This window comes from Pimephales promelas, chromosome 23 (genome assembly GCF_988280905.1).
Source record: "Pimephales promelas chromosome 23, fPimPro1.hap1.1, whole genome shotgun sequence".
Lineage (NCBI taxonomy): Eukaryota > Metazoa > Chordata > Actinopteri > Cypriniformes > Leuciscidae > Pimephales > Pimephales promelas.
This window is the reverse complement of record NC_142791.1, coordinates 215,204-238,505: the sequence shown is the minus strand read 5'-3', so window position 1 is coordinate 238,505 and position 23,302 is coordinate 215,204. Positions and strand designations below refer to the sequence as shown.

Here is a 23,302-nt window from a genome sequence, read left to right as displayed (position 1 = left end):
CAAGACCTGTTTATCAGTACAAAGTACAAATGAACAGATGCACTGAGAACAAATGTGTGCTCAAAAATACTTTCAAAAATACAAAAAATCAAAAATACAAAAAAAATTAAAAAAAATCAAAAATACAAAAAATACTCAAAAACTATTTTACTAGGAAATTGCTAATAACTAAAGAAATTGTTGGTAACACATTAAATTTAGAGTGAATTTCTGATGTCGAAGTAGTGAACTGGTATTTTCCCAAATGTTGGGTTAAAAATGGGTTAAAACCCAACTTTGACTGTGATTTTTTTTAATTACATTTGTAACCCAACATTTGGGTTTGTTCATATTTGATCCAAATTTGGGTTGAAATAACCCAGCGTTTTATTAGAGTGTGATGAAGAAAAACACGATAAAGAACAAGAAAACTAAAGATATAAATATATTTTGTAAGTTTGTGAAAGCCATTTTTGTTCAATTTGGAGGTATTTGTTTTAGTTATTTATATATTTATTTTTAATATTAAAAATGTAGTTTATGTTGAGGAACCTCTGAGAAATCTGAATTTGTGTTTTGTAATATAACAATTTTCTATCCATACAGAGGAGGCACAGCCTACTTTACATGTGACATTAATAAGGCATCTTTGAGTAAACTTGGAGTATCATTAGAGTATCTGGCCAAGTGTCCTGGTTTTCGGTAATCAAAATATGCTCACCCTAATTAAGCATCTGCGACTTACTTTCAGTTTGATTTGTGATAGTTTGTGCATTAGCTCAATGAATGCTCAATCTCTGTGTGTGTGTGTGTGTGTGTGTGGCAGTATCCGTCATATCTCACTATAACATGACATATAGCCTACAACACACGGTTATTTTTCGCATTTTTGGGAGGAGTAAAATCAACAACCAGATGCAATTACACTCGTCTGGAATGCGCAGCAACATATGGAAAAAATAACTATGAACCATTTTTTTGAACCGTGAACTTAGTTCAAAATTGTGAAATATGACCTTTGAACTGAACTAGTTTATTTAAATTTGTGAAGTGAACTTTGAAGTAGTTCATAGAAAGTGATCTTGCTCACAGCAGTGTGTGTGTGTGTGTGTGTGTGTGTGTGTGTTTGCAGTTGCAAGTCTTTGTACTCGCTCTGAAGCAACAGCAAAAATCAATATAGCATCAGATTTATTCCATCAAGACCAAATACATGAACACCGCTGTATCTGTTACTGTGCCAATCTCTAATAGTCTTCATGACAGAAATATATTTATAAGAACGTTTCTGCTGGTTTAATGGATAATTCATAGTTTAAATCAACTGACTGAGGAACTCTCTGCATGGTAAGTTGAGGTAGTCTGTTTGACTCTTGCTAACACTGAATCGCTGTTATTGTTTCTCTAATATATTCGAATACGCCGCTTTTCAGAAAGCCTTCAGGTTAGTTTTAAATGACTAGTCCCGCGCCATAAGGCATCATGAATGAAACATCTGTCCTCGTGCGAGTGACGTCTGCAGACTGCTAATGAGGACTCGGACCCAGCGCTGCGTCTCCACAGCTCTGGACAGATCGTTGGAGCTTTCCTCATATTAAAGGAGGACCCACTGCTGTCTGGGATTGCTGTGATTTGATGTTTCTACCGCTGGCCTTGTTAATGTCCAACAGGACCTGTGTCCACACACACACACACACACACACACACTTCTGCTCGGGACGTGTCAGCGCCTTACGGTCCGCTGTCACATCTGCTGTCGTTTGTGTGTGTGTGTGTGTGTGTGTGTGTGTGTGTGTGTGATCGGAAAGGAGGAAACTATGTAAGATTGCCTTGAGCCATAAATTTCAAGCGCATTTCAAACTTTCTTTTCTTTTAATTGAAACTGCCGTCTTTTTTAACGAGAATTCCAGCGCTGCATTAAACTCATATAAATAAAATGTAATTGTCTTCTGAAAGTGAGTCTGGGGTTAAATATCGCTTTTGCTTAATGTGAATTTGGCCGCTGTTTGTTTAATTTGTGTAATCAATCTATTTGTTCATTTCGACAAAAACTCTCTTTAATCTTGCTCATTTTAGAAGTTGTTTAAATTCTAATTCAGCTGTTAGAAGGCGCCAATTAATCTTAATGCAAAGTAGCTCTCATTACTGGGGGAAAGAATAACAATCAAGCCGTTCCCACTTTTTAGAGTATTTTTGGTTAGTTCTTTAATCCATAATTAATCTCTCTGACGAGTGTGTATTAACGAGTGTGTGATGTTCTCTGTCCTCCAGATTTCCCGCTGGTGAACCTCTCTGTGGAGCCGCAGCCGGTTCTGGAAGGCAATCTGGTCAAGTTCTATTGTTCTGCTAAAGCCAATCCCCCTGTCACTCATTACAGGTGAGAGCTCGCACTCACACACACTCACACACACTCACACACATGTCCCAGATCCCCTTCGTGTACTCTCCTGATGTTTTTGTTATTGTGCAGAAAAACACATGAATGTCTCGTGTTCATCTCACAGCAGCAACATCTATGGTTTCATGACATACATTCATGTTTTCGTTTTAACTCGTGATCACATGAAAGTAGAATTTGAGGCACACAAGAGCTTAGAGAAATCTTCCAAAACCACACAAAAATCATATGCCAATCTAGTACGTTTTTGTGGGTAGTTTTACATTACTTTGTAGCAAAAAAGTTTTAACCCTCAGGTGCTCTTCGGTCATTTCTGACCGAAAAATTTTCTGTTTTGAATTTTTAAAAATCATCGGGTTGTTAAGTAACTTGGTGACTTTTATGGCATTATGTATGTGAACACACAAAAAAAAATTGAGGTCATGATCTGAGCATGCTAAGTGGTCGTAAAAAAAATAGTCACACTTGTGGTCTTTGGTCAAAAATGACGGACCATAGGAAATGAATGGGAAATTGTAAAAAATGTAAAAAAAAATTGTGAATTTTTGTTTTTTTGTCAAATTTTTTAATAAAAAATAGTTTTTGAGATTGTTTCAACTATATATTCAAATCCAACAACAACAACAAAAAATGTGTTCATAAACAGCTGTGGAATTCACATGCCTCTTCATAGAGAGCTGTACATGCCATCTAGTGGTCACTCCATGATTCTAGGCTTTTTCTCTATACTGTAACCAGATGGTGCTAATTTTCTTCAAAAAATATTTTTTAATTGAAGGTCTAGACTCTATATTAAACTAAAATACTGCATTAATATTTTTTTGAAAAAAAATAATATATATATATTTTTCCATGGCAAAAATAAACCATAAATATTGCATACATATTAATAAATTCAATTAAATTGTCTCAAAATACTAAATTAAAAATAATAAATATTATTAAAAAAAAAATTGCATTGGTTTTACTGGGATGGAGAAAGTTTCACTTTTAGGTGTCCGGGTCACTTTTGACCGGGAAGATAACAAGTGTGTCTCCGAAACGAAGAGCACCTGAGGGTTAAAGTTATTGTTTTTTGTGCTGGTTGTGACAGAGTTTTGAAGGCTTAGCTCATAAATATTAATGAATTGATGATTGATATTATCTTTAACATGGTAGATATGCACTATTCGTCAGAAGTCGCATTAAGAGGTGGAATCTATAAGATCTATAAGACTTTTATTTCAGCAAGGATGCATCAAAAGCGACAGTAAAGACATGCATAATGTAACAAAAGATTTCTATTTTAAATCAAACCTTATATTCATTTAAGAATCCTGTAAAACGGATCACCGTTTCCACAAAAATGTTGATAATAATAAGAAATATAGTGATCTGTTGTAGAATATATGTTCATTTCAAAGCCAAAACTAAAAAATAATAATATTACGATAACTATAAATTCAAGTCAAATGAACATTTCATGTGTTTTTGATCGTTTCATCCTGAAATGGTAGTAATCTGTTGGTTAGGAACACATTTGTCTGCATTTAGTTGAACATCTTCATCATTTAGCGAGAGCCGGCGTCACTCTGAACATCTTTTTAATCAGTGTGGAGCTAGAGACGGCCTCACCTTCTTCCCATTAGAGTTTCATGCATTATTCATTCCGGAGCGGTCTAAAGAAGCACACACACACACACACACACACCAGACGCTCTCTCGTGTGTCTCCTGTCCCTCGCGTGCCACAGAACGAACCCTCGGCCGAGTGTAACGTCATCCGTCAAGCACAGGGAAACTTCCACTCGGAGAGCGGCGTCTTCTCCTCCTCGGAGAAACACAGCATTGGAATTCACACAGAAGCCCAACTAATTACGGAGAAAGTCATTCCTGATTGCGGGAGATTTCCTGTGGGCATTACACCGTTCCTCTGAGAGGATTAGAGCTGCTCACTAGAAAGAGGAAGGATTATTTTCACTAGCCAATATTTTATTCATGTTCATTTTGTTTACATAAATATGGAAATTAATTTAACTTTGTTTTGTTCTGTTTTTTTTTTGTCAGGCACAAATGTAGCATTGCTTATTGGAAGCGTCCGGTCCAGCCGCTCGCACAAACAAAACCCATCACTGTCCTCCTGTGGCATTTGAAATGAGATTAGTGAAGCTGTAAATTAATTAGCAAAAATAAAGCCTTTATGTTCAGCGGTCGCGATGGCCATTTAAGGCCTTGAGGATTTTTCATTGGTGGCTTTTCATAATTTCATTGAGCAATATTATGGCTAATGGCATCTGGCGCGCAGTGGTCTCACAGCTCCACTAGGGGTCGACTGAAAGGGATTTTTCATTGGTCGATGTTGGTCAACTGCAACATTTTGAGTTTACTAATGAAAATGATTTTATTCAACCTTTTTATGTTGTTTGCATTTTTTGCATTTCTGTTTGTAATATATATATATAGCATTTTTAGAGATAAATTAACATTATTTCTGCGTGTTATATTGTTACACTATTTTAAATTAGTGACTTTTTAAATAAGTGAGTCATTCACTCATAATTATATAAAAATATACAAATAAACTTTGACAATCTTTATGAGTGACTGGTTGAATCATTCTCTCAACTGATTCTTCCAAACTCTGATTCACTCAACTAAGTGAATCATTGAATCACCTTGTTCGTTCAGAAATGCGACTCCTTAATTCTCGTGTGGCGTAGATTACACCATGTCTACACCAGAGTGTGTCAGTTTGCTGTCTGCGTGCCGCTCCACATCCGGTGTAGACAGCATCACTGCTTATAATGGGTTCTATTAGCTTTTGTTGCTTTTCCCATTTGTGGAGCAAGAATGGGAAAAGGAACAATTAATAATTTGGCAATAAGTTGTATTAAAATTCTGCTGCTGGTCTGAATATCGGAACCACCGCTCTATATTGCTTAAGCGTCCCTACATAAATACAGATGTGCTGTGACACTGTGAAGTGTGTGTGTGACGCCGGTAAGCCGGACTGTATGGAGAAAAGCACTGCGTTGTCCCCGTTAGCGGTGTGATGTAGCGCGCGTGAAATTCACAGCGACAGTGAAATCGCATGGAGACTTCTGCTCTTTCTTTTGCAAAGATGTGGCCTTTCATTTATCCTGAACCCAGACCTCGAAACCCAAATAACACCATCATGGAGCGTTCAATAAAAGACACTGCTCTCGAAAATAAGCCACAAGAAAAGAGTCAAAGAAAATGCATCTCTGAACTCTCTTGAACTCTAATGTCGGGTTCAGACTACATGATATCAGCGTGATTTTCTAAATGATGTTTCCTTGGCTGAAAGAAGATAAATACTGGCGAACGACAGCGAAGCAACTGGATACTGGATTAGCATTAGGCTTGTACAACACTCTGGAAAGTCAGTCGCTAGTTCTGCCTTTTTGATGACATCACGCACGTTGTTTAAGACAGCTACACTCAGAAAAAAAGGTACAAAAGCTGTCACTGGGGCTGTACCTTTTCAAAAGGTACACTTTTGTACCCAAAGGCTGCATATTGGTACCTTAGTGGTACATATTAGCTCATAAAATGTACATATTAACACCTAAAATGTACATATTAGCACCTAAAATGGACATATTAGCACCTAAAATGTACATATTAGTACCTAAAATGTACATATTAGGAACTAAATTAGACATATTAGCTCCTGAAATGTACATATTAACACAAAAAATTTACATATTAGCACCTAAAATGTACATATTAGCACCTAAAATGCATATATTAGCACCTGAAATGTACATATTAACACTAAAAATGTACATATTAGCACCTGAAATGTACTTATTAGCCCCTAAAATGTACATATTAGCACCTGAAATGTACTTATTAGCACCTAAAATGTACATATTAGCACCTAAAATGTACATATTAGCACCTAAAATGCATATATTAGCACCTGAAATGTACATATTAACACTAAAAATGTACATATTAGCACCTGAAATGTACTTATTAGCACCTGAAATATACTTATTAGCACCTGAAATGTACTTATTAGCACCTAAAATGTACATATTAGCTCATAAAATGTACATATTAACACCTAAAATGTACATATTAGTACCTAAAATGTACATATTAGGAACTAAATTAGACATATTAGCTCCTGAAATGTACATATTAACACTAAAAATTTACATATTAGCACCTAAAATGTACATTAACACCTAAAATGGACATATTAGCACCTAAAATGCATATATTAGCACCTGAAATGTACATATTAGCACCTAAAATGCATATATTAGCACCTGAAATGTACATATTAACACTAAAAATGTACATATTAGCACCTGAAATACTTATTAGCCCCTAAAATGTACATATTAGCACCTGAAATGTACTTATTAGCACCTAAAATGCATATATTAGCACCTGAAATGTACATATTAACACTAAAAATGTACATATTAGCACCTGAAATATACTTATTAGCACCTAAAATGTACATATTAGCTCATAAAATGTACATATTAACACCTAAAATGTACATATTAGTACCTAAAATGTACATATTAGGAACTAAATTAGACATATTAGCTCCTGAAATGTACATATTAACACTAAAAATTTACATATTAGCACCTAAAATGTACATTAACACCTAAAATGGACATATTAGCACCTAAAATGCATATATTACCACCTAAAATGGACATATTAGCACTAAAAATGTACATATTAGCACCTAAAATGGACAAAAGTTTACCTTTTGAAAAGGTACAGCTCCAGTGACAGCTTTTGTACCTTTTTTCTGAGAGTATAGTCGGGAAGTAACGTGTAGTGTGACGTGTTTTGTCCACAACATGAAAATAATTTAGGAGTCAAAATGGCATCATCAGTGAGAATGGTAAGAATATCATGCAGTCGTAAGAGCAGTTGTGGGACTTTAATGGATGCAGTCAGACACTGAAGTGTGTGTTGGTAAAGTGTGTGTTGGTAAAGTGTGTGTTGGTAATGTGTGTGTTGGTAAAGTGTGTGTTGGTAAAGTGTGTGTTGGTAAAGTGTGTGTTGGTAAAGTGTGTGTTGGTAATGTGTGTGTTGGTAAAGTGTGTGTTGGTAATGTGTGTGTTGGTAAAGTGTGTGTTGGTAAAGTGTGTGTTGGTAAAGTGTGTGTTGGTAAAGTGTGTGTTGGTAATGTGTGTGTTGGTAAAGTGTGTGTTGGTAATGTGTGTGTTGGTAAAGTGTGTGTTGGTAAAGTGTGTGTTGGTAAAGTGTGTGTTGGTAAAGTGTGTGTTGGTAAAGTGTGTGTTGGTAAAGTGTGTGTTGGTAAAGTGTGTGTTGGTAAAGTGTGTGTTGGTAAAGTGTGTGTTGGTAAAGTGTGTGTTGGTAAAGTGTGTGTTGGTAAAGTGTGTGTTGGTAAAGTGTGTGTTGGTAAAGTGTGTGTTGGTAAAGTGTGTGTTGGTAAAGTGTGTGTTGGTAAAGTGTGTGTTGGTAAAGTGTGTGTTGGTAAAGTGTGTGTTGGTAAAGTGTGTGTTGGTAAAGTGTGTGTTGGTAAAGTGTGTGTTGGTAAAGTGTGTGTTGGTAAAGTGTGTGTTGGTAAAGTGTGTGTTGGTAAAGTGTGTGTTGGTAAAGTGTGTGTTGGTAAAGTGTGTGTTGGTAAAGTGTGTGTTGGTAAAGTGTGTGTTGGTAAAGTGTGTGTTGGTAAAGTGTGTGTTGGTAAAGTGTGTGTTGGTAAAGTGTGTGTTGGTAAAGTGTGTGTTGGTAAAGTGTGTGTTGGTAAAGTGTGTGTTGGTAAAGTGTGTGTTGGTAAAGTGTGTGTTGGTAAAGTGTGTGTTGGTAAAGTGTGTGTTGGTAAAGTGTGTGTTGGTAATGTGTGTGTTGGTAAAGTGTGTGTTGGTAAAGTGTGTGTTGGTAATGTGTGTGTTGGTAAAGTGTGTGTTGGTAAAGTGTGTGTTGGTAAAGTGTGTGTTGGTAAAGTGTGTGTTGGTAAAGTGTGTGTTGGTAAAGTGTGTGTTGGTAAAGTGTGTGTTGGTAAAGTGTGTGTTGGTAAAGTGTGTGTTGGTAAAGTGTGTGTTGGTAAAGTGTGTGTTGGTAAAGTGTGTGTTGGTAATGTGTGTGTTGGTAAAGTGTGTGTTGGTAAAGTGTGTGTTGGTAATGTGTGTGTTGGTAATGTGTGTGTTGGTAAAGTGTGTGTTGGTAAAGTGTGTGTTGGTAAAGTGTGTGTTGGTAAAGTGTGTGTTGGTAAAGTGTGTGTTGGTGTCCCTCCAGGGGTGTGGGTGATTTGTCTCGTCTGATCCTCATTTGTCACCTCTGACGTGTCTAATGGGAGATGCTCGTTGGGCGTGTCGAGCGTTTGATGGGAACATGTGGCTTCGCTGCTGATGGAGACGCTTCACACACACACACACACACACACACACACACACACACACACACACACACACGTGTTTAATTAGAGACAGACAGCATCTTAAAAAGCAAATGCTGTTTTGCACAGGTGTTGTGTCGGCTGTTTATTGTAGGTTTTGTATGTATATGATGTAAAGATCTTGATCTGTGTACGGTGAAGGTTCGAGAGCACGATTGGCTGGTGTTTTATTTGTGGTTTGTGTTTTATTCTCTTGTCCTTCTGTGAGATAAAGTCTGTATAACACAGTGTTTTCATCTTTGAGTACGTCAGGCCTCGTCTCAACGAGAGACGCTGTAGTTTCCCAGACTGCTTTGGGTCTTGATTAAATTAAACTAAGACAGTTAATCACTTAAATGTCAAAGATGCATGGAAATTGTTTGCCGCGTTTTTCCTATTTTAGCAACAAATACGAGATTATAATAATTTCATAAACAGCTTACACTGAACATTGGCACCATTGCAGTTGATGAAATTGAGTTCTCCTAAGAGGATGTAATAAGGCCTTTCCGGTGTTGGTTTGGATCCGTGATGAGACGGCAGAGACCCGCTGTGATCTGTACGAATATCTTCATTTTAGACTCTGCACAGTTAATCGTGTGGCCCTGGATTATAGCTGCACGTTTACAACGTAATGAAACGGATACATATCACAAACATATCAGTTTACATATCACAAAACAGATATCTGTCCATCGCTGCGGATAAAACACTTCTCTCCTTCCCTTCTCATCGTGTTTTGAGCTGGCCAGGCTGTCTCCTGCTGAGATTGACAGGTGTGTGTGTGTGTGTGTGTGTGTGTGTGTGTGTGTGTGTGTGTGTGTGTGTGTGTGTGTGAGTTCACATGGAGGCTGCCGTCCCCAAAGAAACACAGAGGAAAGAGTGTGTTGGAGTCTCGGCCTGTAGGGGTTCAGAAGTCACACACACATGATGAACATGCTGGCGATGTGTGTTTGAGTCTCCATCAAAGTGGCCGTGTGCTGTGGAGAGAGCAGATTCACACACACACACACACACACACACACACAGGGCTGATGCGCAGTGAAGAGGAACTGAATGCAGATTTAATTTAACTCGTCATTTTAAGAACAAATCACTGATTGGATGAGGCTCAGGCCCTGTGTGCACCTGCTTCTGGTAGATCGGGTCACAAATGGACGAGGAAGACCATCTTGTTTACTCCGTTTTGTCCACTTTCAAGCACTTCTGTCCGGATTTCTTCCAGGAGAGGGTCTATGAGAGGGTAAATGTATGTTTTTACACATCTTTCCATCTAATGGACTAAACAATCTTGCTCAATGTTCCCGGAGACGATATAAACACTCAGAGATCATCAGCTTTGGTTTGTGCTCTGACAGATGCGAGAACACGGCAAACGCTGCAAGTGTGTGTTAGAAATCAGCAACGGCGAGAGAACGGCATGCTTGGTTTGTTTCGTCTTGGAATAAAACTTGGATCTTCAGCCGACGAAGTTTCAGAGCCGTCTGGCGAGTGCGTGGGAATATCACAACTCTTCACAAGTTTAGAGAAACTAATTCTTTTAATCAGCAAGGACACAATAAACTGATCACAAATGACAGTATTTTACATTGCAAAATATTTATAATTCAGATAAATGCTGATCTTTTTTAACTTTCTATTCATCAAAGATTTCTGGGGGGAAAGAAAGAATAATGGCATTCTCAAGACAAGGACGAGGTGTTTATAAAAGGCTGTTGTCAGCCAGAAACGCATAAATACAACAGCAAAAGTTTAGACATGTGAGAATACACAGATTTACATGCAGATTATCAACATATTTACAGTGTTTTGGGGGGAATAAATAGTGAATTTGTCAAATATTGCACTAAATTAGACAGTAACGGAGTACATTAACTTGAGTACAGCACTTTAGTACAGTTTAGAGGCATCTGTACTTTACTTGAATATCATTTTTGGGAGTGCTCATGATGACTTTAACTTTGTTGTTTCCCTCTCAAACGTGATTGGACTGTGCTGGATATACGACACACGACACAAGATCATGGTTTGCAGACAAATATTGTTGCGCTGTTGAAAATGCACATTTGCCATCACTGGAATAACATTTTACAGATGACATTTATAAATACATTAACAGATAATTACACACACAATATCACTGTTTTTACTGTATTTCTGATCAGAGACTTCTTTCAAAAGCATTCAAAATGTTAAAGACACAAATACCTGTTAAATACAAGTGGACATTAATTGTTAAGACATTCTCATGTTAATAAGGAATTATTAAAAATATGTTGCAAAGACAGCAAAATATTCCACTGGTGCCACTGGTTTGTGTCCAGCAGGGGAAAGGGAGCGTCGTCACTGCCAATAAAAGTGATGAAAACATCAAATGAAAAGCAGAGAGTTGTGTTGAACGCATTCATTATATCAAATTCTTTTTTATTTCTGTAACGCTGTCCACTTTTTTCATGAGATGCAAACAAAAGTCCATCTGGATGTGCTTGATCTCCCGTCTGATGGCGTTCGCCGGCGCTGTCGTCTGTGGTTTCTCCTCTTTATGAGTTTGCGGCATCAAAGTGTGCCGGTGACAGAGCGAGCCTCTAAAAACCTCTTAATGCGTGCCTGTTATTCTTCCGCCAAAGAGACACGGCCTGTTGACAGCATGAAAATGAAACGGCAAAAACACATGCGGTCTCCTGAAACGACATTAGATGCTCTGCTTTTGTTGTTTCGGTACACTATGCAGATGTGACATGATCTCAGTCATTATCCTGTGAGAAACACCTTTGATCGTTCCAGCAGATCCTCGGCAGCGTCCATCAGGGCTGTTCATGTCTTTCTGTGTGTGTGTGTGTGTGTGGATAATTAGATGGGCGAAGGGAGGAAACCTGATCACGGAGGCGACGGGAGACATGTATGAGGTTCTGGTGGATCATTCGTTCTTCACTGAGCCCGTGTCCTGTGCGGTCACCAATGCCCTGGGCAGCACCAACATCAGCCGCAATGTGGACGTGTACTGTGAGTTTATACTGTGTGTGTTTGTGATGTCATTTCAAACCTACACGAGCGCATGTGACCGCTGGCGTGTGTTTTGCAGTCGGGCCTCGTCTGGCCGCCGACCCCCAGAGCCTGCAGGTGGACCGCGGGTCTGACGCCGTGTTCAGCTGCGCTTGGATTGGAAACCCTTCTCTCACCATCGTCTGGATGAAAAGGGGCCATGGAGTCGTACGTACTTCATACTCTTACAATCTATACTCTTATAGTCCTATTCATATTTAGAATTAGCATTAAAGGAGTAGTTCACTTTTGAAAAAACTTTTGCTGATAATTTCCTCACCCCCGTGTCATCCAAGATGTCCATGTCTTTCTTTCCTCAGTCGAAAAGAAATTAAGATTTTGATGAAAATATTCCAGGATTTTCTTCATATAATGGACTTCAATGGGAACCAAACGGTTCAAGGTCCAAATGAGAGTTTCAGTGCAAACTGTTGACGTAGTCGGAAGTACAGAATCAAAATCGTCCGACATCGTTGTTTTACCTTTTAATTCCTTTTTTTGTAAACGGCGTTTGAGTTACTTTGCACGTTCAACTTGTAAACACTGACTCTGTACTTCCGGCTACGTCGCCCGTGACCTTTTGAACGTAATTACGTATTACGTGACGTTACAAACGCGCTTCACAGAAAAGAGCAAGGCTAGCATTTGTCCTTAGAAAAGTTACATTTTTGTTACATTTTACATAGTTTCGCTTGATAAGACCCTTATTCATCGTTTGGTGTCGTTTAAAGACATTTGAACAGTTTGCACTGAAACTCTCATTTGGACCTTGAACCGTTTGGTTCCCATTGAAGTCCATTATATGGAGAAAATCCTGGAATGTTTTCATCAAAAACCTTAATTTCTTTTCGACTGAAGAAAGAAAGACATGGACATCTTGGATGACACGGGGGTGAGGAAATTATCAGCAAAAGTTTTTTTATAGTGAACTAATCCTTTAAGTTTCAATCCTTTTTTGTATTTTACATTACATTCAAGTTTTAGTCATTTTGCTACAGTATGTGCTTTTATTTTACATTTTTTATACATTATTTCCAGTTAGCAACTCTGACTTATGGAGCTTTATTTAATTCTCCATCTGGATGTGATGAATTAAAACGACAGTCATGTGACGGGTCTGTTCTCAGTAGTGCACACTGTGTTCGTTCGGGTCGTCATCTGTTAGGATCTCACAACTGAAGGCAGAGGCTGTGTTTGTGTTACGGTGATGAGTAATTATAGGAGCGCTTCTGCTTCATGGGTTTGCTTCAAGAGAAAACTTTTGAATGATATCTGCGAAGTTGCTGAGACTGTGGCGTTGTGAACATCTGTTCCCTCGCAGGTGCTGAGTAACGAGAACACCTTGACACTGAAGGCCGTGAGACAGGAGGATGCTGGGAAATACGTGTGTCGGGCTGTGGTGCCGCGAGTGGGAGTGGGAGAGAAGGAGGTCATGCTTACTGTCAATGGTGAGTACTTTAACCGCTCTATATATATATATATGCAGTCTGCCATCTGCTAATCCTCATTTGCTGGGTTTGATTGCTTTGCCTCACGAGAGCTGGAAGAGCCTCTCTGAAGTCGGATCAGGCACATTTGTCTCGGGGTAAAGCGGATGTTTTCCACACTGTTTAGCTTTGCAATAACAGAGACAGGCTGTGTATGACCCTCAGAGATACGGGCCGTAATCAGGAGAGATGATCTCGAACCGCTCTCATCAGTTCCTCTCGCTCGTCAATAGATGACAAACACGGGCACACGAGGCCGAGTGATTTGCTTAAAGGACTCCAGGTTTCTGAATCAATTCTGAATCAACACTTCAAGAAGCGTCTTTCCCTAAAATATAATAAAAAAAAATCACAGGCCATTCGTGCGAGCTAAAATAATCCCAGCACCAGCAGAGACCATATAAATATGTGTTTGTGTTTGGGTTGTTCTCGCTGTAGGCGTTATTTTATTGGTTATTCTCTCTGTAGAGCAGCTCATGAAAAATGTTCTGGAGCTTTGTATGCTTTATCCATTTGTTTTGATGGAAACTCTGAAGAAGTCCTCAGGGCTTTGCAATAACACCGCTCCTGTTCAAGATCTGTGGATCCGTAATCTCTGCTGTGTCGAGGTCGGGGTCGGGCCGGCGTGTGTGTGACTTGCTTGAGTCTAATCCAGGAATTATTCAATCAATAATACAAACTCTGCCATCATGTGCACTTTTGTGGTCCCAAACCTGTATTATCGTGTGCCGCCGCCGTCCTGGTGCGGTGTGCTTGTGTCTGAGCCTGCCGTCTGGAATGGATAGGATAGCACTCGCACACACACCAACTCCAATTAAAATGAAAATCTGTTTTCGCATTGAGACACAATGAGCCTCAATCTGCTGTGGATGGAGAAATGTTTTGATTGCATTTATTATGATTTTATCTCCCTCCTTTCTCTTTCACTTTTAATTATTTCTGAAATTAAAGTTTACTCTAAGCATTATTTCCAGTTTGGTTGAATAAGATGCAATGGGAAGAGCCAGTATTGTCATCATTTACTCGCCGTATCATTCCAGTCTTTCTTCCGTGGAGCACACACACACTTGGAGAATATCATGCCACTTTTCAATATAATGAGCTCTGGAACTGTCGAGCGCCAAACCACTGAAAAAGCACAGAAAGACTTCCATGCAATCCACTGTCAAGTCATGTGACAGGGTTATTATTCAGCAAATAACAAATCTAAACATCCACTTAGCTCGCTTTGGTGAATTCGTGAGAAAATGGAAATGTACGATCAAATCATTATTGGAGTTGGATCTTTTCAGTAAATTTGACTGTTATATTTGGTACACTGGGTCAAATATGGACAAATGTTGGGTTAAAAATGTAAAAAAAAAAAAAAAAATGAAAAGTTGAAGTTTGGTTCAAATGTTAAATGACATTGAACCCAACATTTGTGTTTGTCCATATTTGACCCGAATTTTGGGTTAAAACACCCCAGCATTGTTTAAAGTACATGATATTGAAATTTGTTTCTTTTCGAAGTGCAACTTATTGATCCTTTTGTGAATGATTCATTCATGCATTTCATTTTGTACTTTTTATTTTTAGATAAATTTATATTAAATGTGAAACATCTAGTAACCTAATCAAGTCCATTTAATCAATACATTTTTTGTTTTGGGGCGGGCGATGTACCTATAGAGATTTTGGACTATCATCTCTATCGTAGTTTCGCTCACGGGAAGCTGCCGTTCTCTGTCTCAAAAGCTCATAGTTTGAATGCGTTTTTAAGATGATCAAAAACAGGTTTGAGATAGTAAAAGCGGCAGCAGCGTGTGTGTGTGTGTGTGCTGATTTGAGTGTGTGTTGTGTGTTTCAGGACCTCCCAGCATCTCCAGCACACAGACGCAGCAGGCGCTGTACGGGGAGAAGGGCCAGATCAAGTGCTTCATCCGCAGCACCCCCCCTCCCGACCGCATCGTGAGTCCACAAACATACTTCTCAATCAGTTTCATTAAAGTCATAACAGTGAGACAACAAAAATATGAATCAGCGCTGCTGTTCTCAATAATAACAACTGCTACCAAATCAGCATATTACAATGATTTCTGAAGGATCATGTGAATGGATGACATGTTGAATATTCAGCTGAAATAAATTACATTTTACAATATATTCAACTGAGCTTCTGCGTAGGCTTCCATGGAGGCTCACTATTGGCCAGCATCACACACATGACCAGGGTCAGCCAATAGCGAGCCTACGTGTGACGTCCGACCCAGAGGCGCTGCGCTGGCACACTACGTGAACTCACTCACAGTCGTTATTTTTGTTTATTAAAAAGTCTTTTATAGATTCTCGTCGCTTGATAATCTTAAGGTTGAGCCGCTGACTCTAACCCTAACCCTAACCCTCACTTGGACTATTTTAACGATGTCTTTACTAACTTTCTGGGCTGGCAAGTTTCAATTACAATAGAAGCCTATGGAGGAGCGATCCAGCTCTCAGAGTCAATCAGAAATATCTTCATTTGTGTTCAGAAGATGAACGGGGTTGAACGAGATGATTGAGTGGACGAACCCTTTAAATAATGAGGGGAGAGATGAATTCCTTTTCTTAAAGTAAATGTCTTGACTGGATTTAAAATGTCAAGTTGCCTCGACTTCTGCTGTAATATTAAATGATATGATTATTTATAGCAACTCCATTTTATGCATGATTAGTTTTATTATGTTTTCTAGATGAATGTGAAGGAGACTCGAGTCCAAAACTATTGACAACATCACATGACCTCTCACGGGGCCACAGAAACAAACCCTTTGTGAAACACCACCACACACAGACCTTTAACACTCGCACCAAACAATCAATCACTTTAAATGGAGGAACAAACTCCTCCTGACATCACAGAGCAGCCGGTGTAAATCAGATTGGCAAACCGTCAGACAATGCAACCACATTAATTATTCATGACTCCATGCATGCTGGGAAGAAGCAGAATGGACTGAACCGCAAAAGCGTTTTTTCAGTCTAAGTAAAAAGTGCATTAATCCAGCTGACCCGCTGCGCTCGTGGGCTCGAGTCTTTCACAATAGCAAAACTGCCCTGAAATGCTTCACTTGTGTTCTTGAAAGTCCTGTTTTTATGCTGTGCACTAGGCATGGTCGTGGAAAGAGACCGTGCTGGAGTCTGGAACGTCGGGCCGGTACACCGTGGAGACGGTCAGCACAGAGGAAGGGGTCATCTCCACCCTCACCATGAGCAACATCGTCCCTGCGGACTTCCAGACCATCTACAACTGCACCGCCTGGAACAGCTTCGGCTCCGACACCGAGATCATTCGCCTCAGAGAGCAAGGTGATAATCACGTGATTTCTCAGAGCATTGACTGTTTATTCAGGTAAACGTCACCTACTTTAATCTGTGGATTTCCCACTTATTCATAACTTCCATTTGTGCCCTAATCTAAACAGCCCGTAATCCTTTGAACTTGCCTAGAGGATTTCTTTGAAATATTTAAATGAAATTAGATGGTATTTTTTATTCAAATACTGGCCCATTTTCCTCGGTCCCAAGGTGCCGAGCTGAGTTACTGAAGGAGGTCAGCTCATCCCGTGGGATTTAATGGGACACGACTTCATTATGTCTCCTCGAGTGACAAACAGGCTCCTGATCGCACGTTCATGAGTTCTCCGTTCTGTCAGCGGTTGTCTGATGATCGCGGCGGTTCTGTGTTCTCCTTAGGGTCTCTGCGCTTGGCCGTCATCATCGGGGTCGCAGTGGGAGCGTTCCTGGCTCTCGTCGTCCTCATCGGGACCCTGGGGGCGTTCTGCTGCGCTCGAGTGCAGAGGAGTAAGTGAGCTCGAAAACAGAGGCGACTCGGCAATGCAGCGTCCTCCACACACACACACTAATTAATAGGAGCACTGCTTAACTACGGCACATCCTCCTGTAGCATGACGGCTGCGCCCGCCGATGGTGTCAAAATTAGTGTTGTTTACAATAATAAGTTGTTTTTCCAACAATTAGCAGTGTAGCGAGACAAAACACTACATCGCTCTTTTTACGTTATCGTGTATAAAGCTGAGCTAACTCTCCTGGAATCAAGTCTGAAATTAACATAATTAAAAAACATGAATAAATAATACAAAATGGAGCTCGTTATCACTGTTTTTACTCGGTTATATAAATGACGTAGTCTTTGAGTTTTAATGGTTGCATTTAGTGTACATTTTATCTGTAAATTTCTATTTAATACATGTATACAGTGATTGATATTCGCACTTTAGATTAGGATCCAATAACTATTAACTAACTATTAACTATGAAACTTGCCTTAAAGGGATACTCCACTTCCCCAGAGTTTCACCGTTTTCGAACCAATTCAGCCGATTTTCTGATATTTAGAAGAATATATCAGTAACCAGACAGTTTCTGGTCTCATTGATTTATATATTTTTTTCCTACTATGGAAGTCAATGAGAGCAGAAACGGTCTGGTTACTGATTTATTCTTCTAAATATCAGAAAATCGGCTGAATTGGTTCGAAAACAGTGAAACTCGACTGTTTAACTCTGGGGAAGAGGTAAAATGAGCCTATTTCCCAAAAAAACTCCTAATGACTGCTTATTAATGGTCAGGTAGTGGTTACACTCTAAACAATGCTGGGTTGTTTCAACCCAAATTTGGGTCAAATATGGACAAACCCAAATGTTTGGTCAAAAATGTAATTAAAACAGTTGAAAGTGAAAGTTGAAGTTTGGTTAAAATTTTAAATGACATTTTTGACCCAACATTTGGGTTAGTCCATAATTGACCCCAGGGGTGGAGCGAGGGGCTGGCTAATTGGGCTTAAGCCCTGAATGTTTTGTCAAAAGCCCTGAATCTTTTAGGTTATTAAAAATAAATTGAACTTGTTTTCATTTTCTCTCAGTCTTTCTGACTGGAGCGGCAAAAAATGTAAACAAAATCTCTAAATAAAGTGTTGGACCCTAAAATAAAGTGTTAGTATATAGTATTAAATTGAAATTGCACGATTAGTTTGGTGTAGTTAGCTTCTTTAACCTGTAATGCAGCAAAAGGAAGGGAGGCTTGACGGTAGTTGAACTCCATTACGGTTCCAGTATCTTGTAGCTCGGCAAGCCACATTTCCTCATTACTGTCCCACGCAATGATAAGAGCACACCCGCACCCCTTACTCACGATCTGAGGTCTTTGTCTTATCTTTGTGTTCGTAAATTGCCTCCATTAGCGGTGAGCTCCAGCTGTACAGACCTCGCTTTTTAACCATGTGATCTCTCTTCCTTTCTTTGCATGTTGTGGCCATTCTCCACAGAGGACATGCACCTGGTGATGTCATCACTCCCAGTGTCACTCTCCTCTCGGCAGCGAGAGCTCTCCGGCCCTTTAAAAGGCGAAAGTAAGCTCATATTAGTGGCCGCGTTCTGGGAAAATATCCATGCATGTTGATCACGAGTCTCAGAGTCATGTCAGAGCTCAGCAGAAGCTGTAGGATATTGTGTGGTTTGCGTCGCTATGGCTAATCAGAATGATTTCTGGCAGATCTCAAAGGGGTCGTGTCGGCTAAAAATGACATTCGCGTGGAGATTGTCCATAAGGACCATAATGCCGCCAGAGAGCCGGAAGAACACAGCAACATGAAGCAAATGATGGTGAGTTTGCCCCTTTAATCCCCCTCTCTCTACACTTCTCTCCACAGATTGATTGATTGATTGATTGATTGATTGATTGATTGATTGATTGATTGATTGATTGATTGATTGGTTGGTTGGTTTGCATTCTTCTCAGTTATTGTGATGTTTTCAGCTCTCAGTGCAGGTATAGTCAAATGTTATCCTAGATATGAGGGTGTATCTGGCTGTCTTTAGCCTCGTGTTTTGTTGTTGTAATAGTAGCTGCCTTCACAATATTGGTCTTCTCACAAATTATATGCGTTGCCAGTAAAACTCTAATTTAATTATATTTTGACAAGGAATCTTTTTCTTATTATACATTCTGAAGAGGAAAGGGTTTGTACATAAATTATAGCAGTGCTACATCATGAAGCAGATGAACGATTATCGGTGCATAAAGTAAACTCAGTCAGAGTTGTTTTCCCACACGTCGTATTTTATTGTGTGCCTGGAAGTAATTGCTGCTCATTTGCATAAAGCTATAAGTTTCTCCGGCTTGTTGAGTTGCTGGACACAACCTCGTCGCTGTCACAATCGCCAGTTTCTTGTCCAGTCCTCGCTTTAAGTCTGTCAGAATATACTTCTTTTTTTTTTCCCATAAACCCCTGCGGGACTCAGATTACAGCTCTGCAGCATCCCTGAACTCTGATCAGACCACAGCTTTGAGGGATTTCTGTTCTTGCAAGATGCTGAAATTCTCCTGTACATGCTAACAGGCTGAAATCACATCTCCTGCATCATCTCACTTTCTCTCGGCTTTCAGATGGAGAGATCGGAGTTTCAGCAAGAGTCGGTGTTGAAACAGTTGGAGGTCCTGCAGGAGGAGGAGAGGGAGCTGCAGCACATTAAGGTGATGAACAGAACTCACATCTGTCACCATTACATAACCCCAGAGAGACATTTCTCCATCACACTCATAAAAAACAGATTTAATAAAACAGCCGCGTAATCTCACAGAATCTAATAAAGCAGAGTTGGGGAACTCGCGCTCTCTGACTCGTTTCAGAGTTCCTGGCCGTGTTCTGTTTCTTTACCGAGTCCATTAAAGAAATGTTCCTAAATGGACGTGTTGTCATGCTGACTGATCTCCAGTGCGCAAGCTTTCATTACGTTCACTGGTAATTGAGAGTGTACCGGGACGTTTGGTTGAATGTGCATGCTAATTCGTTTAATGAAAGCCGCTTTGCTAGACTTCAGTCTGGAGCTCGGGCCGGGCAACTTGATCATCCGAGTTTCTACGGACAAACACACTTGGCTTAACAATCCCTCAAGGCAAAATCGTCATCATCCGTCACTCTTGAATTATTGCGTTCCATCGAGTACGATAGCCATTGGCCCCCAATCAGAGAGGCGCGGCCTTGACTCGGACAACACCATACAATCCAGGAATCACGAGTTATTTCACCTCAGCGCTCACACAAGGCCACTGGGATTAGATATATGTTATCTATATAGAAATTGGCCAAAAATAAAATGGGAGTGAATTTTTATGGAGATTATTTGGCATATTTAATGCCGACATGAATCGTCAAGGTCCATTTAATTAGCTGATAACAGGATTTGACTGTTTATGCTGGAGATGACTGTTTCACACCACTAAACCATGTAATCTTCTTAGCGTGGGACAGTTATCAGTCTGTTCCCTAATTTCCATGTCACGCTGCCTATAATTAGTGTGAGCTAAACTTGACCTTGGCTTTTTACAGCTTACAGACACATGAGAGGAAAATCAGGCTCTTTTTTCTTTTTCTCTCATTTAGCTTTTTATTCAGGCTGAAAGGTGTATACCATAACACTCCTGTAATAGAAATAGAAAAAATCTACTCTGATAAAAAAAATAAAAAAATCTACTCTGTTTTTCTGAATTTACGAGTTAATTTTCATGGAATTTTTTTTGCTCTGTTTTTCTGAATTAATGAGTTAATTTTTCATGAGAAAAAAATTTTTTGCTCGTTTTCCTGAATTAATGAGTTAATTTTTCATGAGAAAAAAATGTTTTGCTCTGTTTTTCTGAATTAATGAGTTAATTTTCATGGAATTTTTTTTGCTCTGTTTTTCTGAATTAATGAGTTAATTTTTCATGAGAAAAAAATTTTTTGCTCGTTTTTCTGAATTAATGAGTTAATTTTTCATGGAATTTTTTTTGCTCTGTTTTTCTGAATTAATGCGTTAATTTTTCATGAGAAAAAACATTTTTGCTCTGTTTTTCTGAATTAATGAGTTAATTTTTCATGAGAAAAAACATTTTTGCTCTGTTTTTCTGAATTAACAAGTTAATTTTTCATGGATTTTTTTTTTTGCTCTGTTTTTCTGAATTAACGAGTTAATTTTTCTGTTTTTAATTCAGAAAAACAGAGCAAAAACTTTTTTCTCATGAAAAATGAACTCATTAATTCAGAAAAAAACAGAGCAAAAACTATTTTTCTCATGAACAATTAACTCATTAATACACAAAAACAGAGCAAAAACTTTTTTCCATGAAAAATTATCTCGTAATTCTGAGATATTTAACTCGTTAATTCAGAAAAACAGAGTAGATTTTTTTTCTTCAAGTGAATGCAATACGCCTCCGTATTTAATAATCCAAATGTCCAGCAACAAACAGAAAGATTCATTTGATGTGGCAGGTGAGTTTGAGTCGAGAATGCATAACATTTCTGTGAATGGCGGTGTCTCATAAATGCCCGCCAATGGCACGGAAAGAGTTAAATGATTTCCGAAATGTATTTATTTCTATCTAATAGGATCCAACCAACGGATACTACAGCGTGAACACCTTCAAAGAGCAGCCGACCCCGACCATTTCTCTGACGGCCAACCAGAACGCGGAGGTCCGAAACCCGGCCACGGCGACCCTCGGGAAGCACCGCGTCCCCACCGGCATGTCTTACACCAACATTTACAACACGCTGGGCGCCGGCCCCAACCGCCTGTACGACTACAGCCAGCGCTTCGTGCTGGGCATGGGCAGCAGCTCCATCGAGCTGTGCGAGCGCGAGTACCAGCGGGCGTCCCTGAGCGACTCCAGCTCGTTCCAGGACACGCAGTGCGACAGCAGCGTCAGCAGCTACAGCAAGCAGGAGGGCTACGCGCACTTCGACAAAGCTAGCAAAGCCTCCGTGTCGTCGTCGTCCCACTACTCGCAGTCGTCGTCCCAAAACTCAGACCTGACCCGACCGCTGCAGAAACGCATGCAGACGCACGTTTAACGCGACGCTGACGCCTGTGCTTCATGCGTCACTCGTGGACATATCCTGGAAAGACTAAACCGACACGCCAAGCTAATGTTTCTGTATATTTTGAAAAGTCACGTGTTTTTTAGATCTTCCTTTGTGGAAGCGCCCTTGGATGTGGTCCTACAACATGACAATCAGGAGTCGCCACCAAAACTCCAGGCTCGTGTTCGCGTCTCTAACGGACGGAGCCAAACCTGCCCAAAGCACAAGGATGTCTGTTAACGAGGATGAACGATCCTCCTGAAAATGATCATCTGTGCTTTTCTAAAGACTGTAAGATAGATATCACTTGTGTGCACTAAACTGTTTTTTAATTACATCTCTCTCCGCGGTCTCTCGTCTCTCTGATTTGATGCCGTGTTGTTTTGTCCCGATGCGATGTGAAACTGCATGTGTGTGCGGAGACAGTGTTTACACGACGGAGACCAGAATGTAAATCCTCCTCCTCTTTTTTTCGTATACGTGAGCTGATCGTTTCAGCGCTTCATGGTTAATAAGTGCGTTTGCATATGTACACGTCCTGTGAATTCAAACGCTCTGTTGTTAAAGCTTCTTTTGGACCTCGACAGTGTGTTTGTTGGTGTTGTTTTGCTCATTCACGACTGAACTCCTCATTTCCACCTGTGTTTCTGATGTTCTGCTTATTTTAAGGCTGTGATATGTTTAAGCTCACTGTTTTAAGTAAGCTTCCCTTCCTGAATCTGGCGAATCGTTTACGTTGCTGAACTGATGCAGGAAGTGCCTCAGAGCAATTACACTGATCAAATAATCATGATTACAAAATAAGTGTTGAATAAAACAGTGTGTGGGAGCGATGTTCTGTGGTCATTAAAGCTGAGGTGGCGGCCCGTGTTTTCTCTTTCATGACTTCCTGTCAAATTCGATTACGGCCGCAGAGGCTCATTTCTAATGTAGCGACTGAAATATGCATGACGGATGATGAATAGGGGATGAAACTTTTCACTTTCATTTAAAGGAGACACATCAGATGCTCTTTGGACAGAAGACTCGAACTCTACACTGCATGATGCAACACTGTCACAGAGACTCAAAACATACGCAATATTTAATAGAGGAATAATATGCATCTAGATTTAGCTACTTAGGCTATCACAATGGCAC

General features: G+C 39.7%; 1 protein-coding gene across 3 annotated transcripts in view; it reads left to right on the top strand.

Annotated features, from left to right (window-relative positions):
- kirrel3a (kirre like nephrin family adhesion molecule 3a) overlaps positions 1-23,028 on the top strand; it is a 152,828-nt gene extending 129,800 nt beyond the window's left edge. For all 3 annotated transcript variants that reach the window (XM_089126089.1, XM_039677842.2, XM_089126090.1), the window contains exons 6-16: positions 2,248-2,353; positions 11,607-11,755; positions 11,835-11,962; positions 13,116-13,242; positions 15,131-15,231; positions 16,410-16,608; positions 16,996-17,103; positions 18,587-18,670; positions 18,814-18,923; positions 19,708-19,794; positions 21,689-23,028. In XM_089126089.1, the coding sequence (XP_088982215.1) occupies positions 2,248-2,353; positions 11,607-11,755; positions 11,835-11,962; positions 13,116-13,242; positions 15,131-15,231; positions 16,410-16,608; positions 16,996-17,103; positions 18,587-18,670; positions 18,814-18,923; positions 19,708-19,794; positions 21,689-22,153 (1,664 nt within the window). In that variant the 3' untranslated portion in view covers positions 22,154-23,028. The remainder of the gene's footprint in view (positions 1-2,247; positions 2,354-11,606; positions 11,756-11,834; positions 11,963-13,115; positions 13,243-15,130; positions 15,232-16,409; positions 16,609-16,995; positions 17,104-18,586; positions 18,671-18,813; positions 18,924-19,707; positions 19,795-21,688) is intronic.
- Positions 23,029-23,302: the final 274 nt, after the last annotated feature.